Raw genomic sequence first — 18,947 nt, forward strand, 5'->3', positions numbered from 1 at the left:
TTTTCGTTGGCGCGTACACTTGTATCCAATCGATAGTAACAAGCCGCAATCGATAACAGCATCGATATTAATTTTAATTTTATAATCTATAACAGAATCGATATTAATTTTAATTTTATAATCAATCAAAACATCGATATTAATTTTATAATCGATAAAAACATCGATATTAATTTTAGTTTTAGAATCAATAACAGCATCGATATTAATTTTATAATCACTATCAGCATCGATGTTAATTTTAATTTTATAATCAATAATACCATCGATATCGCTATCGCTGCCACCACAGCGATCAGCTGTCGCGGTTTAACGAAGCACTGCCATCTCAATTGAAATAATCGAAGGATACCCCCGAGTTTCTAGAGTCTTCTTTTCGCGTAGTTTGCATTCTCTCGACCGTCGCACCTTAAATGCCACACAAACGCAAGAGGAGGCATAAAAACTAATCGACCCGAGTTTCGTCATCAGTTTAGTTGAAAGACTTGCATCCAATCCTTTGCGACAAGTGCAATCGTGCCTTAACCGTTGCGCAATGACTGTCCTCAATATGCACACTAAAATGATAATATTGATTTTATTTTTCTACAACGGTTCCTACAATTGGACTAAAAAGCTGTAAGGCTGTGGACTCGACTCGACCTTTCCCCCTGACCTCCGACCTCCGGCAGGCGGCGACTGATTTTGCGTGTGTTCGTACGAGTGTGATTCCAGTTCTAGTGCGAGTGTTTGTGTTCCCTTAGAGAACCAATTGAAAGGGTAAGAAATCCCTTCCACCCCCTACAAACCACTGTGTGTGGAGTTACTCTATCGATTTTACTACTGGGCCAATTTGGGCTTCTTTCCATAACAGTGGGGTGTTGCCAAGGAACAGACAACAAAGAAATATGCAATTCGATATACATAAGTGCGCAAAAGCAGGATACCAAATACAGTGCCGTCCCACTATAGCGCCTAATACTAAACTATTACATTTCTCATTAAAACTTATTTCATCCCCAAAAGTATACCTTTAGTTTGCAGCGTGCCCATTTAGTTGACCTTCAGTGTAAAAAACCGTTGCGATGCACTTTTTGTCTGCGGGCGATGCTTACAGTGCTGTTCTAGAATAGTGTGCAAGCATGAATTGAACGGGTTGTACATAGAAAAAGTAGGAAGCTTGCATCTGTTCTAAGGTAAAGTTTATAATTGATGAGTTATGGTTCCCCATTTGGACATTGTTTCTATGGCAATGAGTCCATACGTTTTCCACGTCCATCTGGAAGAATTCCAGCGTCTGCGCTTGGGTCGGTCTGCTGTTGTTTTGATTGTAAAAGGCCCATCACAGTAGGTGCCCCCGGATGCGAATTTGTTTACAAATTTACAGACGCGAGACAGTCTACTTGTGACACGTGGACTGAGGCAACCCCTGGAATGGGCTAGGTCAATGGGGAGGGGAAACCTCACCTGATACCTATTCCAAATGCCGGCCGGCTTGATGCTGTGGCAGCGAAGTGGGCCACATATGTACAATGACATCAGGCAACGTTTAGCGACATTGAACTAGTTTCGATAGAAAAGTCGCCGTTGGGAAACTGGGATAAAGTTTCCGTTTCGTTTCTTCCATTTGCCTATGACGTCAATGCAGAAAGCGTGAAGTAACTGTCGTAGCCAATTTGCCCGCCACTGGTTGCGCGACCTTTCCATCTTTGGCTTCCGTTTTGTCCAACAGAAACTTCTGTGTGGCTCATAAATGTCACCCCACCACAGCCCTGACACAGCTTACGCGTCACATTTGGTAGTTAATTAATAAAAACATATTTAATCGGTTTGTCTATGCATAAGCTTCCCTCTAAATGGATGTCACTTTTCTGAATTTATCTATTTGTTATTTTTTTCCAAACGGAGAGGGGTCGCACCGACTAAGCGAGCATTCTATCCTGTTTCGAGTACAGTTTGTGCAAATAGTTACCCCACACCAAGGACGACCTTGGGTAGTGCAAAATTCTCTCATCAAATTGCACCATCACAAAATGTTTGTTTACATTTGTACAATGTGCATCTCGGCAAACACCAGAAGAGAACAATTTCATTACGGCGCAAAAATTTAAATCTCAACTATATGGTAGCTATATAAAAATGATGGGAGTGGGAGGGGGTGAGGGGCATGCCACCACTCTGTAAACAAGAGTGTAAAGGCTGTGGCATTGTTCTATCTGGTGGGGCCCTGGCCTCGAAAAAATGGGATCAGCGGGCGTTGCTAATGCGCATTACAATCGGCAGCAGCCCCCATAGAGCCGCCCTCTGATGCTGCCGTATCATAATCAATCGAATGCATCTTCTGTGCCTGAGTAGGGCGTCCAATCAGATTTACCATTGCCAATGGTTACCCACGCGACACAACCCATGGAATGGCAAATTTTCCACTCAACTAGTTATAAAACAGGAGGAGGGGCACGGTGGCCGTACCCATCGTAAACTATATAAATAAACTGGAGCATAAACAAGTGCTGACTGGGGATAAACAATAGATAAGAGCTGCTATAATCGCAGTAAACAGTTTCAACAGTTGATTAATTATTCGATAATTTTACGATGTTTTTTTCCATAAATTATCCTTCTTCTTTCACCTTTCTCTTTGCAGAAGAAAGGCGTGGTCCCGATCCTATCCCAACACGATTCTAGCCCCCAACTATCGTGTAAAAACAATAACAATCGCCCCCACAGCCACTCGGACACGAAGTTACTGAGCAAAACAAAAGTCGCGTTCCGTTCCCTCGTTATCGGACCAAGGGCTTTGTGGAATTTTTCAAACTTTTATGCGTCATAAATTGAAATATTTTGTTCGTTTGGTTTGGTGCGCGCGTACAAAGGAAACGAGGGGGAACGTTGTGAGTTGCTGCGTACACCGCAACTCTACATTTATACCCGATGCTTAGTCAGTATGGCTCTCCTCCGGCAGACGCCGCTAATATTGAACGACACGACAAAGAGTGCGTGCGAGAGAGACAGAAAATCAGTCTGAGCGTGACGTCGGGGGCTGCGTAGCCAGTGCAAATTGATTTGTTCCTTTTGGCTATAAAAATGATCTGATCTGATCCAGATTCAGCAATCTGATAGATATGATCATTATCTATGATTCTGCGTTTTTCGTTTTCTCGTATCCTCAATATTGTGGATGCAACAGATTTTCGTTCTTTGTGGGGGCGGAAGGGGGCGGGGCGAAATTTTGAGATATACGTTTTAAAGTGAGATCTAACAGGAGTGCGGATACCAAATTTGGTTACTCTAGCCTTAATAGTCTCTGAGATTTGTGAATATCCCCAGATTTTCATCCTTTGCGGGGGCGGAAGGGGGTGTGGCGAAATTTTGAAACAAACTCGTCTCGGTCCGATATGTTAGGAGTCTGGATACCAAATTTGGTTGCTCTAGCTTTTATAGTCTCTGATATCTAGGCGCTAATGTTTTACTCTAAGCAAAGCCACCTATGCTACGTGTGTGTTAGAGAGAGATAGGGCGAGAAAAAATGAAATTGTTTTCTTGATGCTGGCTATATTAATAATACGATCCAATTCAGATTCTGCAGTCTAAAAGATATGGTCATTCTCATATCTTTAAAATTGTGGATGCCACAGATTTTCGCCCTTTGTGGGGGCGGAAGTGGGCGGGGCAAAGTTTTGAAATATTCTTGTAGCAGTGACATATCACAGAAGTCTGGATCCAAAACATCGTTGCTCTAGCTCTTATAGTCTTTGAGCACTAGGCGCTAATAGGGACGGACAGACGGACGGACAGACAGACAGGGCTCAATCGACTCGGCTATTGATGCTGATCAAGAATATATATACTTTATGGGGTTGGAAACGATTCCTTCTGGACGTTACACACATCCATTTTCACCACAAATCTAATATACCCCAATACTCATTTTGAGTATCGGGTATAACAAACAAATACCGTGGCAGCAACTACAGCAACAACAACAACAACAACTGGGCCAGCTACGGCCACAGTTCGTAGTCGAATCGGGGGAAACAATACAAATGCGAACGGATTTTTGTATACATACATATGTATATAGAAGCAGGGCCGCACTCGACTCTCATTCGGTCTTCGTTTTCCATAGCCAACGGAACAGCCACCAGTCGTCGTAAAGAAGGCATCTCTACGCTACGAAAATAGCCAAGTGCAAGTGCATACTATACAGAGGGATTATACATAGTGTCTGTATCTGTGGACCAGGTTAAGCATAAAACGTGTTGAAAAAAATTCACTTCGATGTCGATTAATTCGCCAATATCGTTAAAAAACTCGGACCTGCATTGAACAGACAAAAGCAAAAGCAAATCAAATCTATCAAATCAAAACCAGAGCAAACCCAAACAAAAAGCAAACAAACAAGCAGAGAAACTCAAAGACAGCAAACAACCCAAGCACCTCAACAAGTTGTTTGCCTTTAGTTCGCGTTACGTTACCCCTTATTTCGTTACATTTGCCAACGTTTGGGGCCTGCCCCAGACCCCCGTTAGTGAGCAACAGTTGAGCTGTGTTAAATTAAGCGGAATCTCAGTACCAGCCGCGAACGGCACTCCACTGAAGCAGCGCGTGATACCACAGATTGTTCGAGGGAACGTCTAACAAAGGAAAACCACAATACAATCTTGTTTATTGGGCTTTAGGCCATTGTATGGGTAAGTAAATTGATCTAAATCATGGGCATGGGCATTCGAATCAGCAGCTATCAAGTGTCTCTGCAGTACACGAATATAAACGAGGGGGAACGTTGTGAGTTGCTGCGGAGACCGCAACTCTACAGTTATACCCGATACTAAGTCAGTATGGCTCTCCTCCGGCAGACGCCGCTAATATTAAACGACACGACAAGGAGTGCGTGCGAGAGAGACAGAAAATCAGTCTGAGCGTGACGTCGGGTGCTGCGTAGCCAGTGCAAATTGATTTGTTCCTTTTGGCTATAAAAATGATCTGATCTGATCCAGATTCAGCAATCTGATATATATGATCATTATCTATGATTCTGCGTTTTTAGTTTTCTTATATCCTCAATATTGTGGATGCAACAGATTTTCGTCCTTTGTGGGGGCGGAAGGGGGCGGGGCGAAATTTTGAGATATACGTTTTATAGTGAGATCTAACAGGAGTGCGGATACCAAATTTGGTTACTCTAGCCTTAATAGTCTCTGAGATTTGTGAATATCCCCAGATTTTCATCCTTTGCGGGGGCGGAAGGGGGTGTGGCGAAATTTTGAAACAAACTCGTCTCGGTCCGATATATTAGGAGTGTGGATACCAAATTTGGTTGCTCTAGCTTTTATAGTCTCTGAGATCTAGGCGCTAATGTTTTACTCTAAGCAAAGCCGCCTATGCTACGTGTGTGTTAGAGAGAGACAGGGCGAGAAAAAATGAAATTGTTTTCCTGATTCTGGCTATAATAATTATACGATCTGGTTCAGATTTTGCACTCTAGAAGATATAGTCATCTTCTACGATTCTGCGTTTTTAGTTTTCTCGTATCGTCGAAATTGTGGATGCCACAGATTTTCGCCCTTTGTGGGGGCGGAAGTGGGCGGGGCAAAGTTTTGAAATATTCTTGTAGCAGTGACAAATCACAGAAGTCTGGATCCAAAACATCGTTGCTCTGGCTCTTATAGTCTTTGAGCACTAGGCGCTGAAGGGGACGGACAGACGGACAGACGGACGGACGGACAGACGGACAGACAGACATGGCTCAATCGACTCGGCTATTGATGCTGATCAAGAATATATATACTTTATGGGGTCGGAAACGATTCCTTTTGGACGTTACACACATCCACTTTTACCACAAATCTAATATACCCCAATACTCATTTTGAGTATCGGGTATAAATATAATTCTCAGATCTCGTGAGGCTGCCAGAGAAGCTGCAGCCCAGACCTTCGCACATTTGCCCGACCATGATTCACCTGTAAATTAGCAACAATTTCGCGTGATATAATAAACATACCCAGAACTTCGTGTCCGCACTGAATCATATTACACACAAAGAAATTCACAGAATCAACTACGCAAAAAATGTTCTCTAGCGCATGACGAAGATGGTGCGAAATTCACAAATTCACATGCATGCAAATGTGACCAAGGCACGTGCCCCATCCGGCACCGCCCTATGAGTTCTGAGTGTTTTATTCGTCTTTTTTTGCTAGCTCCCACTAACTTTGGTGAATTATCACAATTATTACACTCCACTCCATTTATGTGTCTGGCAATTGTTTATTGCACACTGAAGACGGGAGGCGGGACTGTACGTCAATGGCAACAGCATAGAGCGGGATACAAAGAGATTACGATCCCTTTACCTACGGGAGTCATCAATAACCCATTTGAGGGAAAGGGCGCCGATAATTGGTTACCCTTGAGACACTGAACGATCGGACGATCGATAAGTAGGGGTCTAGGGCAAGGGTTCAGGCTCAGCTTTTCTCACATTCCGTTTCGACCACGTTTTTTTTTACCCACAGATCAGTCTAAACCAACAACGAAATTTGGAGACGAGCCGGACCTCCTGTTCAACCGAGCGCAGGGCCGGATTAGTCTGTACAGTCTTGGAGTCTCTCCAGGCGACCGATCCTTTGAATCCGAGCTCCAACGCAACGCAACAAGTCGCCAACATTCAACTAGAAGCTATAATCAATGACTGCGAAAGTGGCTACGTGCCCTCCGTGGGCCGCTGGTGCTCCGAGTGGCCAAGTTGACTCGCCGCTGCCCACGGCCAGGATGGAGCAGCATCGATCCCCGTTGATGGGGATGTCGATGCTGCCGAGGAGGGGGCCGCCGCCGTCACTGGCTCGGATTCTGACTCCCAGCAGGAGGAAGACCAGCATCTGGCGGATGCGGTGCGTGGATTGGGACTGACTACGAAGTCGCCCTTCGCACATGATCAATCCGGGAAGGCAAGAAGCACTGGCACGATCCGGCGAACGCCCTCCACTTCGAGTGAGGACGATTACGAGGATGACGAGGTGCTACAGTGGCTGCCAACCGCCGACCTGACATCGGTGGATGGATCGGAGCGCTACTCCGACATCCGGCAGCTGCTGGCCAGACAGCAGCCGTTCCTCTCGGAGGACCAGCACTCGCTCGGCGGCTCGGATTGGGCAGTCGGCGATGGCTACGATCTGAGCGCCTACAACCAGATCAACGGTGTGTGGCCTTTGGGTCATCCGCTGCCCCTGCCTGACTGGACCAGCGGCGAGGGCGAGGCCGGCAAGGGAAACCTGATCTTCGACAACGTGTGGCAGTACGAGGAGCTGAACGGGATTGTGGAGAGCACGCTGCAGCGCATGCTGGAGGAGACCCACTACAACACGGTCAATCTGTTTGTGGACTTCTACCGTAGCTTCAAGCGCACTCGCCGCTCGGATCTGCGCAGCTTTTTCCAGTTCTACGACGTGCCCATCAACCGTCGCCACCACATGCGCGTCTCGCTGGCCTTTGAGATCATGGCCAGGATGGTGCAGATGTTCCCGGTGCTGGCGCAGTACTTGTATGTGGTCTCCTGCGAGGAGCAGGTGATGGACTGCAATGACTACGTTCAGCTGGACGAAGAGTACGGCCTAAACTCGGCCAACGCGGCCGTTGAGAAGGAGCACGTAATGGTGGCCATGCGTATAGCCATAGGAGAGCGTCGTGGCGTCATGATTCTCGATCCAGGGTACCACGTGAGTCGTGAGGTGACTGTAATGAAGGATAAGAGCTATCCACACACTGGTAAGTCTGCTTTACAGAAGTGTATCGCAGATTATTATACCCGATACTCAAAATGAGTATTGGGGTATATTAGATTTGTGGTAAAAGTGGATGTGTGTAACGTCCAGAAGGAATCGTTTCCGACCCCATAAAGTATATATATGCTTGATCAGCATCAATAGCCGAGTCGATTGAGCCCTGTGTGTCTGTCCGTCCGTCCGTCCGTCCGTCCGTCCGTCCGTCCGTCCGTCCGTCCGTCCGTCCGTCTGTCCGTCCCATTCAGCGCCTAGTGCTCAAAGACTATAAGAGCTAGAGCAACGATGTTTTGGATCCAGACTTCTGTGATATGTCACTGCCACAAAAATAATTCAAAACTTCGCCCCGCCCACTTCCGCCCCCACAAACGACGAAAATCTGTGGCATCCACAATATTTCACATTCGAGAAAACTAAAAACGCAGAATCATAGATAATGACCATATCTATCAGACCTCGCTGGTCTACGTGGCCCAGGAGTACATCACGGCCATCGATGTGACCGTGCGCCGGAATCTGGTGTACAACTTCCGGTCGCTGCTCTTGCGCGATGCCAAGGGCCAGGTGTATGCGGGTATCTACTTCCCGCTGGTGGCCAACGTGCAGGAGTCGTATCTGACCATCTTCTACGACGGACCCAACGAGCAGAGGGTGCGGACGAAGCTGATGTTCAGCGGCTTCAAAGTGGGCAAAGGTAAGGTACGTACTGTCTGACCGAATGCATTAGGGAAACCCTCATTCTAATGGCCATCCTCCTACAGCTACCAGACTCCATAAGCCACCATTTGGGGAAGCTGGCACCGCAGCTGAAGATGCCGTTGCAGGAGCTCACGGAGCTGTGCAAAGCCCTGGCCGAGGTGGTCACCGATCAGAACTTTATCGGCCAGGTGCTGTCCATCAACGACGACATCGGCAACATGTCCGTGGAGAATTGACGGTTAAAGGAGCCTAAGGATGTCGCTGCAAGTCCCGAAGAGATGGAGAAAGACCTTGACACAGCAGCTGCAACTTAGAGTTCCAAATCTAAATACTTTATCCTTTCCACACAGTAATATTCTTTTAGTAGCACCTAAACACACCCCACATATGTCAATGTATACACCCTGAACACCCACTTGCACACACAAAAACACTACATATATCTAACGAGGGGGGAACGTTGTGAGTTGCTGCGGACACCGCAACTCTACAGTTATACCCGATACTATGTAAGTCAGTATGGCTCCCCTCCGGCAGACGCCGCTAATATTAAACGACACGACAAGGAGTGCGTGCGAGAGAGACAGAAAATCAGTCTGAGCGTGACGTCGGGTGCTGCGTAGCCAGTGCAAATTGATTTGTTCCTTTTGGCTATAAAAATGATCTGATCTGATCCAGATTCAGCAATCTGATATATATGCTCATTATCTATGATTCTGCGTTTTTAGTTTACTCGTATCCTCAATATTGTGGATGCAACAGATTTTCGTCCTTTGTGGGGGCGGAAGGGGGTGGGGCGAAATTTTGAGATATTCATTTTATAGTGAGATCTAACAGGAGTGCGGATAGTAAATTTGGTTACTCTAGCGTTAATAGTCTTTGAGATTTGTGAATATCCCCAGATTTTCGTCCTTTGCGGGGGCGGAAGGGGGTGTGGCGAAATTTTGAATCAAACTCGTCTCGGTCCGATATATTAGGAGTGTGGATACCAAGTTTGGTTGCTCTAGCTTTTGTAGTCTCTGAGATCTAGGCGCTAATGTTTTACTCTAAGCAAAGCCGCCTATGCTACGTGTGTGTTAGAGAGAGACAGGGCGAGAAAAAATGAAATTGTTTTCTTGATGCTGGTTATAATAATAATACGATCTGGTTCAGATTTTGCACTCTAGAAGATATAGTCATCTTCTACGATTCTGCGTTTTTAGTTTTCTCGTATCGTCGAAATTGTGGATGCCACAGATTTTCGTCTTTTGTGGGGGCGGAAGTGGGCGGGGCGAAGTTTTGAAATATTTTGGTAGCAGTGACATATCACAGAAGTCTGGATCCAAAACATCGTTGCTCTAGCTCTTATAGTCTTTGAGCACTAGGCGATGAAGGGGACGGACAGACGGACGGACGGACAGACAGACATGTCTCAATCGACTCGGCTATTGATGCTGATCAAGAATATATATACTTTATGGGGTCGGAAACGATTCCTTCTGGACGTTACACACATCCATTTGCACCACAAATCTAATATCCCCCAATACTCATTTTGAGTATCGGGTATAAAAACGCCAATCGTATGAGTTAACCAAAACTTAATCAAATGAAAAAAAAAAACACTTGTATGAAAATTACATTTAGATTTCGATTTTTGCCTAGCTTCAGCTTCCGTTTCGTTCTTACTAAACGTAAACAAAAATACTTACATATATAAAGACAAAAATTAGTTAATAGCTGGTATCGATATGTATAACTTAAATTGTAATAATATCTTTTTCGTTACACTTTAAATGCACCGTAAAAAATTTCCGTTCAATAAATAAATTCAAATCAGCTAGCAAAAAAACGACTTTTTTGAAGGACCAATATCAACCGTGTAAAACTATGTGGGCATGGCTAATGGTTCTATCTAGCTTTTAATATTCGACAGAAATCAAAATTTAACAATAGGAACGACTATCCTCTTTCGTTTTTTTTGTTTGATCATTTTCGCTAAAACCTTTTTTTAGTCGAAATCCAATAAAAGCAAGTATTTAAAATAAACCAGTCAAGTAGAAAATAGGTTCATCAATCGTATAAAATTATCTGGGCATGGCTAAATGTTCTATCCAGCAAGTAATATCAAATCGAATATCAAAATCGAGGATTATGGTTTCCAATCCCCGACGGAGGGCGATTAACCCATTGTTGACCAAGGGGGTATTTTAATATTCCACCGAAAATAATGAAAATGTAATAATTTTAGCGCAGTTCAGTGAAAGATATCGTTGTTTTTTGTAAATTCAGAGGAAAGATAGCACGGATCGACAAGAAAAATATAAAATCATTAATATTTTCCGCCATTTACCTGAAGTAGTTGAACTATTTAAATAGAGGGGCTTAAGTGGGCTAAGTTCGGTTTTTTCATCATACGAGACGCTAAATTGTTTTTTAGGAGCAAAAATTGAGGCAAAAACAGTCAAAGTCAAGTATTTAAAATAAGCCAATAAAACAGAAAACAGATTCACTAATTGGATAAAATTATGTGGGCAGGGCTGAGAGATCTATCTAGCTTGTAATATTTAGCGGAATATCAAAAACGAGGAATATGTATATCAGAACTTGAATTCGTAAGTATATTTACGTTGTTTTTAAAATAAGACGGTATATTTTGGTATATTTCTGACGTATATCTTATCGATAAATCTACTGATCAAAACTGAAGTTTGCGGAATTTTGTTCGTTGTTTTTTTACGTTTGTTATGATCCGCCTCTTTGCCACCCTGGCCTATCGTTCCCAGCTAGCTCACGGGGAAGTCAGGGGTGTTTCCGACCCGATAAGCCAGGGGACGGATTGAACAAACCAAAAAAACATACAAAAAAAAACAAATCTAATTTATAGGACAGACTTGTCCTCGTTGGCACTTTCGTCAGCGGGGATAGTTGGTTTCGTTATCCCTAGCAGGGTCCCACCCTTCCATGAGCGCCACCTTTTGAATTCGCTCCCTTTTCATATTCGGGGTCCCGCTCTTCTTCCCGCTCTCGTCCCACCCAACTACCGTTTTCTATTCACTCATGACTCTTTTCAAATATTCCTTTTATATCCATTATATTTTCTTATTTATCTTGTACATTATTAATTAATAATAATTAATAATCTAGGTTTATATAAAGGAAACAAATACTAACACAAAAATACTAACAAAAAAAATAAACCCTATTTCGGCCGAGTTGGCAGCCCCCTTTGATAGAGGTTGTTGCTTCCTGATGCTTGCTGATGTTTACGTTTAATCGTGGTGTTTTTTGTATGATCGTGATATTTTGTTTAATTGTGGGTCGGACGGGTGTAGATGTGTGCAATGTGGTGATGTTATGTGATGTGTTATGAATGAGGGTATACATGCGTGGGTTGTGTGTGATGTGGGTGGATGAAGGTGGGTGTGTGTGAATCGTGTGTGTGTATTGCTGCTTTGAAGTCCGGATTCTTTCCCCGGGGGGGCTGGTGTGTGGGGACAGAAACGTGTCTCCAGTCGGTGCTCCGCTGACGGTCCCTTGGTGCCGGTGCTCCGCTGACGGTTCTCGCATCAGTTTCCCGGCCTGGCCAGTACCGGCATGCTGCTGCAGATGTCCGCCGCTTCTGCTGATGTTGATGCCTGCCGCTGATGTCTTGGTGGGATCGTCGTCTCCACGATCACCAATTTTGTTTCCTTTTTTTCTTTTAGGGCACGTGCGGCCTCCACTATTCTCCACCGGAAACTCTCTTTTTGTTCTTCCTCGCCCCGTTTCCTTTTCTCCCACGCAACTCTGCCACTGCTTCCCAGGATCCACTGTAGATGCCGCTGTCTCTTTCTTCTCCAGCCCTGATACCTATCGGCTCTCTCCAAAACCGCCCATAACACCACACTACCGTTTCCAGGATTACTCCGCCGAAACGAGAGTGCCAAGCAGGTGGGCTTTTTCAATTAAGGGGCCCCAAACGTAGGCCATCGCCCACACCCTGAGATTGAGAGTCTCTGGCTCCATCGACTGAGATGCCTGGGCTACTGCTTCAGATCCTTTGCGTGCAACACCCCAATACGTGAGCCTTGCAACGTCTCCAGCTCGTACTGACGCTGCCTTTCCTTTATCGGCTTGCGCTCGGACCATTTAGCTTCGGGTAATACCGCTTGGTTAACTTTATATATAGTAGTGTAAACATCCTTATTGTAACTTCTTTCCTCAGGGGTATCTAATTTCATGTTGGAGGACCTATCTATTGGCTGCTTCGCGGCGACGTGGAACTCGACTCCTCCAATTGCGTCGTGCTCCTTTTCGCGTTTCCCGGCCGACATTTAGGGCATTTAGGGAGAATGACCCCGGCCAGCCCCCACCTGGAGCAGAACAGGTTACGCACGGCCGACTCACACTCAAAATAGGTGTGACCCGGCTGAGCGCAATTCCAGCACTTCAGCTGGGTGCGGTCGCCTCCGGATTCCCTCGTCCTATGGACAGCATCCAATGCCTCGGTCTGTTCCTCCGGGTCGTGAGTGTTCGCATCCAATTCATGTACTTTGTGATCTTCCCTGCGCCTACTACCCCCATGGTCTGGACCGCTCCTTGTCCATCGCGTCGCCAGCAGTTTCTCGGCGTCCGCACACTCTTCTCGCAGCTTCTGGAGATTTGGTATCTGCATTGGATAAATCACCCTCGAAATTGCATCCCTAATATTGATCTTTATGATCTTTATTAGATCATAATCCGAGAACGGATTCAGCAATCTCGACCTCAACACCAACATCTCCTGGATGTACTGGTCCGCCGACTCCCCGTGGCGTTGTCGGCGTTCCCTGAGCTCTTGCTCTCGCTCGAACTCTGTCCGACGAACTTGAAACTGCTGCTGGAGACCATATCTCAGATTCGGCCAGTCCGGCATTCCTACCGTCCGCACATGCATCCAGTACCAATCCCTTGCGTGGCCACTGACCAATGTGTGAAAGGCTTTCAACACCTCCGCCCACGGTACCTGATACGACGTCTGTAGATGCTCCACCCGGAATATGAATTCCGCCACGGGCATACCCTTTGGATCGCCGTCGAAGCTAAGTCCCCATCTTCGTATCTGCACTTGCTCCTGCCTAGCCTCTCCGAAACTCGGTCGATTCCTGTTAGGGTTTGCTCCTGCGCCCATCCCGTTGAACAGCCACTCCTCCACGGGTCTCTGATCGGCCTCCAATGTTCGGTTGTCCACGAACAAGTGCGTTGGATGTGCTTGCTGGTTCCCGGGTGCTTCCTGTTGACCTCCTCCCAGACTGGTTGCATTTGATCCCCGATTCCTTCCATTCGCATCACTCGCCGTTCGCTCCGCTTTTAACGAACCCACCACAGCGTTGATCTCTCGCATGAACTCTAGCATGTCTGCTTGCATTGACGATCTCAGCGCTTCCATTTGCTGCCCGAGCGACGCTCTGTAGGTCTCCTGTGCTTGGGCTAAGGCTGCGTTCACGGCTGAGCTTAACTCGGACGGTAACACCAGGTCCTTACGGGTTCGCTGTTGACCTCCTACCGCTCCGGCTTCTGGGTCCTCCTGGTACAACCCCGCATGTACGTTTTCCGCCACTTGCGACGGCCCTTCCAGCCTACTGCCGGCTTTACCGTCCTGGGACCGAGTCGTCGGCATGTTGTACGGCTGGTACCTGCGCTGTGCCTCTGGGCTACGCCTTGTCTTCCCCGACCCTTTAAAAATCTCCGGGTCACTCATCAACCAATTTTCCTAACGTACTCCTTTCCTTCGTCTATTCCCTATTTACTTAACTATCTTGGTGATAAATAAATTGGATTGTTTATTATCTGACTACCCTACTCCACTAAACACCTAGTTCCTGGCTAATTAATCCTCAATACCTTCAATCGTAAGGAGAAAACAAATAAATAAATAGTGCAATAAATAAATAAGCGAATAATTAATTCCATGTTTAGATAACCAAATAAATATATTTAAATACATAAATCGGTTAATTAAAATCAATAAATTGATAAATCTAAATATCTAAATTGATTCAATCAAATAAATAAACACCTACATCTACAATTAATCGCCTAATTAAATGCAACACTAAATAACTAAATACTTCCTCTCCCAAACAAAAACTCTTTTTCCGATGACTTGCCTAATGCCTACTTCTAAAATTGCTTTTAAACAATGCTAGCGAGAATCGTCATTCCACGACGTCATTGTTTTGCAGGTGAGCGGACTCCCTTCTTTTCCCCTTGCTATTTACCTTCGCTTACTTTTTCTAAGTGCCAACTCCCTTTGCTGTTTCCTCCCTCAGATCACCGTGGATCCCCCAGAATCGGACAACGACGTTAATGCCTCTGGACATAACCCGGACCACGACTCGACAGATCCTCCGGCACCTCTTCCTCTTTTCAGATCCAGACAGCGAGCTCCACGAGTCGGACAACGAGGCTACTACCACCTGGTAATACCTGGACCACAACTCGGGACACACACTTCCTTCCCTTCTACCTCCGATACATAACTACCATGTCCATTTTCCTCTCTTCTACTCATCTCAGCGGCTACGACGGCTAGGATTTATTCCCGGCTCGCGGACCGGCTGAGTTTCGTTCTACCAGGGTTCCATTTTACACCGGGTCTTTAAGACTCGCGTTTAAAATCGATCCCTTCTATTACCATTGGGCGCCATTTGTTATGATCCGCCTCTTTGCCACCCTGGCCTATCGTTCCCAGCTAGCTCACGGGGAAGTCAGGGGTGTTTCCGACCCGATAAGCCAGGGGACGGATTGAACAAAACAAAAAAACATACAAAAAAAACAAATCTAATTTATAGGACAGACTTGTCCTCGTTGGCACTTTCGTCAGCGGGGATAGTTGGGTGCGTTATCCCTAGCAGGGTCCCACCCTTCCATGAGCGCCACCTTTTGAATTCGCTCCCTTTTCATATTCGGGGTCCCGCTCTTCTTCTCGCTCTCGTCCCACCCAACTACCGTTTTCTATTCACTCATGACTCTTTTCAAATATTCCTTTTATATCCATTATATTTTCTTATTTATCTTGTACATTATTAATTAATAATAATTAATAATCTAGGTTTATATAAAGGAAACAAATACTAACACAAAAATACTAAAAAAAAAATAAACACTATTTCGGCCGAGTTGGCAGCGCCCTTTGATAGAGGTTGTTGCTTCCTGATGCTTGCTGATGTTTACGTTTAATCGTGGTGTTTTTTGTATGATCGTGATATTTTGTTTAATTGTGGGTCGGACTGGTGTAGATGTGTGCAATGTGGTGATGTTATGTGATGTGTTATGAATGAGGGTATATGTACATGCGTGGGTTGTGTGTGATGTGGGTGGATGAAGGTGGGTGTGTGTGAATCGTGTGTGTGTATTGCTGCTTTGAAGTCCGGATTCTTTCCCCGGGGGGCTGGTGTGTGGGGACAGAAACGTGTCTCCAGTCGGTGCTCCGCTGACGGTCCCTTGGTGCCGGTGCTCCGCTGACGGTTCTCGCATCAGTTTCCGGCCTAGCCAGTACCGGGATGCTGCTGCCGATGTCCGCCGCTTCTGCTGATGTTGATGCCTGCCGCTGATGTCTTGGTGGGATCGTAGTCTCCACGATCACCAATTTTGTTTCCTTTTTTTCTTTTAGGGCACGTGCGGCCTCCACTATTCTCCACCGGAAACTCTCTTTTTGTTCTTCCTCGCCCCGTTTCCTTTTCTCCCACGCAACTCTGCCACTGCTTCCCAGGATCCACTGTAGATGCCGCTGTCTCTTTCTTCTCCAGCCCTGATACCTATCGGCTCTCTCCAAAACCGCCCATAACACGTTTTTCAATTAAACTGTTGTTTAAAGTGTTTTGCTGAGTATTTATTAGGGTAAGTACATCGGGGCTTCAACCAGGGGTCAGTGGGGACCCGGACTAGGACCTGTCATCAGCTGTTTTGCGGCCCCAGCAGCCGGCACCTACATATACACCTGTTGGCGGACCACAAAAATATAAAGTGACAGACGAATCAAGTTCTATACGAAAAGGCGCGCATTTAAAGCTCACAGTTCGCTTTTGAATTTCTCGCGGAACGGTTGTGACTCCAAGGGCCAGTGCGGAAACCGGTTCTCGAAATCAGTTGATAGAAATTGAAATCTTCAAGCAGCCAAACCCAACCTTTAATTGAATAAAAGGGTGTCAATATTAGCATAGACACGTTTCGCTATTTACTAGGCAAGTGCACTTCCTTTAGTTTCGACAGAGAAGACACTACGTGAACCGCAGAGGGAACGGCAACGGCCACGGCATTAGCAACCAAGGAAATAGAAATAACGAGGGGGAACGTTGTGAGTTGCTGCGGACACCGCAACTCTACAGTTATACCCGATACTAAGTCAGTATGGCTCTCCTCCGGCAGACGCAGCTAATGTTAAACGACACGACAAAGAGTGCGTGCGAGAGAGACAGAAAATCAGTCTGAGCGTGACGTCGGGCGCTGCGAAGCCAGTGCAAATTGATTTGTTCCTTTTGGCTATAAAAATTATCTGATCTGGTCCAGATTCAGCAATCTGATAGATATGGTCATTATCTATAATTCTGCGTTTTTAGTTTTCTCGAATGTGCAATATTGTGGATGCAACAGATTTTCGTCCTTCGTGTGGGCGGAAGGGGGTGGGGCGAAATTTTGAGACATACGTTTTATAGTGAGATCTAACAGGAGTGCGGATACAAAATTTGGTTACTCTAGCCTTAATAGTCTCTGAGATTTGTGAATATCCCCAGATTTTCATCCTTTGCGGGGGCGGAAGGGGGTGTGGCGAAATTTTGAAACAAACTCGTCTCGGTCCGATATATTAGGAGTGTGGATACCAAGTTTGGTTGCTCTAGCTTTTGTAGTCTCTGAGATCTAGGCGCTAATGTTTTACTCTAAGCAAAGCCGCCTATGCTACGTGTGTGTTAGAGAGAGACAGGGCGAGAAAAAATGAAATTGTTTTCTTGATGCTGGTTATAATAATAATACGATCGAATTCAGATTCTGCAGTCTAAAAGATATGGTCATTATCTACGATTCTGCGTTTTTGGTTTTCTCATATCTTTAAAATTGTGGATGCCACAGATTTTCGTCTTTTGTGGGGGCGGAAGTGGGCGGGGCGAAGTTTTGAAATATTTTGGTAGCAGTGACATATCACAGAAGTCTGGATCCAAAACATCGTTGCTCTAGCTCTTATAGTCTTTGAGCACTAGGCGATGAAGGGGACGGACAGACGGACGGACGGACAGACAGACATGTCTCAATCGACTCGGCTATTGATGCTGATCAAGAATATATATACTTTATGGGGTCGGAAACGATTCCTTCTGGACGTTACACACATCCATTTGCACCACAAATCTAATATACCCCAATACTCATTTTGAGTATCGGGTATAAAAACGCCAATCGTATGAGTTAACCAAAACTTAATCAAATGAAAAAAAAAAACACTTGTATGAAAATTACATTTAGATTTCGATTTTTGCCTAGCTTCAGCTTCCGTTTCGTTCTTACTAAACGTAAACAAAAATACTTACATATATAAAGACAAAAATTAGTTAATAGCTGGTATCGATATGTATAACTTAAATTGTAATAATATCTTTTTCGTTACACTTTAAATGCACCGTAAAAAATTTCCGTTCAATAAATAAATTCAAATCAGCTAGCAAAAAAACGACTTTTTTGAAGGACCAATATCAACCGTGTAAAACTATGTGGGCATGGCTAATGGTTCTATCTAGCTTTTAATATTCGACAGAAATCAAAATTTAACAATAGGAACGACTATCCTCTTTCGTTTTTTTTGTTTGATCATTTTCGCTAAAACCTTTTTTTATTCGAAATCCAATAAAAGCAAGTATTTAAAATAAACCAGTCAAGTAGAAAATAGGTTCATCAATCGTATAAAATTATCTGGGCATGGCTAAATGTTCTATCCAGCAAGTAATATCAAATCGAATATCAAAATCGAGGATTATGGTTTCCAATCCCCGACGGAGGGCGATTAACCCATTGTTGACCAAGGGGGTATTTTAATATTCCACCGAAAATAATGAAAATGTAATAATTTTAGCGCAGTTCAGGTGAAAGATATCGTTTTTTTTTGTAAATTCAGAGGAAAGATAGCACGGATCGACAAGAAAAATATAAAATCATTAATATTTTCCGCCATTTACCTCAAGTAGTTGAACTATTTAAATAGAGGGCTTAAGTGGGCTAAGTTCGGTTTTTTCATCATACGAGACGCTAAATTGTTTTTTAGGAGCAAAAATTGAGGCAAAAACAGTCAAAGTCAAGTATTTAAAATAAGCCAATAAAACAGAAAACAGATTCACTAATCGGATAAAATTATGTGGCCAGGGCTGAGAGATCTATCTAGCTTGTAATATTTAGCGGAATATCAAAAACGAGGAATATGTATATCAGAACTTGAATTCGTAAGTATATTTACGTTGTTTTTAAAATAAGACGGTATATTTTGGTATATTTCTGACGTA

The 18,947-nt window shown here is 44.7% G+C and overlaps 1 protein-coding gene across 1 annotated transcript; it reads left to right on the top strand.

Annotated features, from left to right (window-relative positions):
• Positions 1-6,732: 6,732 nt before the first annotated feature.
• Positions 6,733-8,843, top strand: LOC117193079 (the record flags this gene model as incomplete). Its single annotated transcript, XM_033397807.1, has 3 exons — positions 6,733-7,800; positions 8,182-8,460; positions 8,523-8,843. Coding segments are annotated over 3 exons (1,521 nt in total), but the record flags the coding sequence as incomplete, so codon positions are not given.
• Positions 8,844-18,947: the final 10,104 nt, after the last annotated feature.

This window comes from Drosophila miranda (genome assembly GCF_003369915.1).
Source record: "Drosophila miranda strain MSH22 chromosome Y unlocalized genomic scaffold, D.miranda_PacBio2.1 Contig_Y2_pilon, whole genome shotgun sequence".
NCBI lineage: Eukaryota > Metazoa > Arthropoda > Insecta > Diptera > Drosophilidae > Drosophila > Drosophila miranda.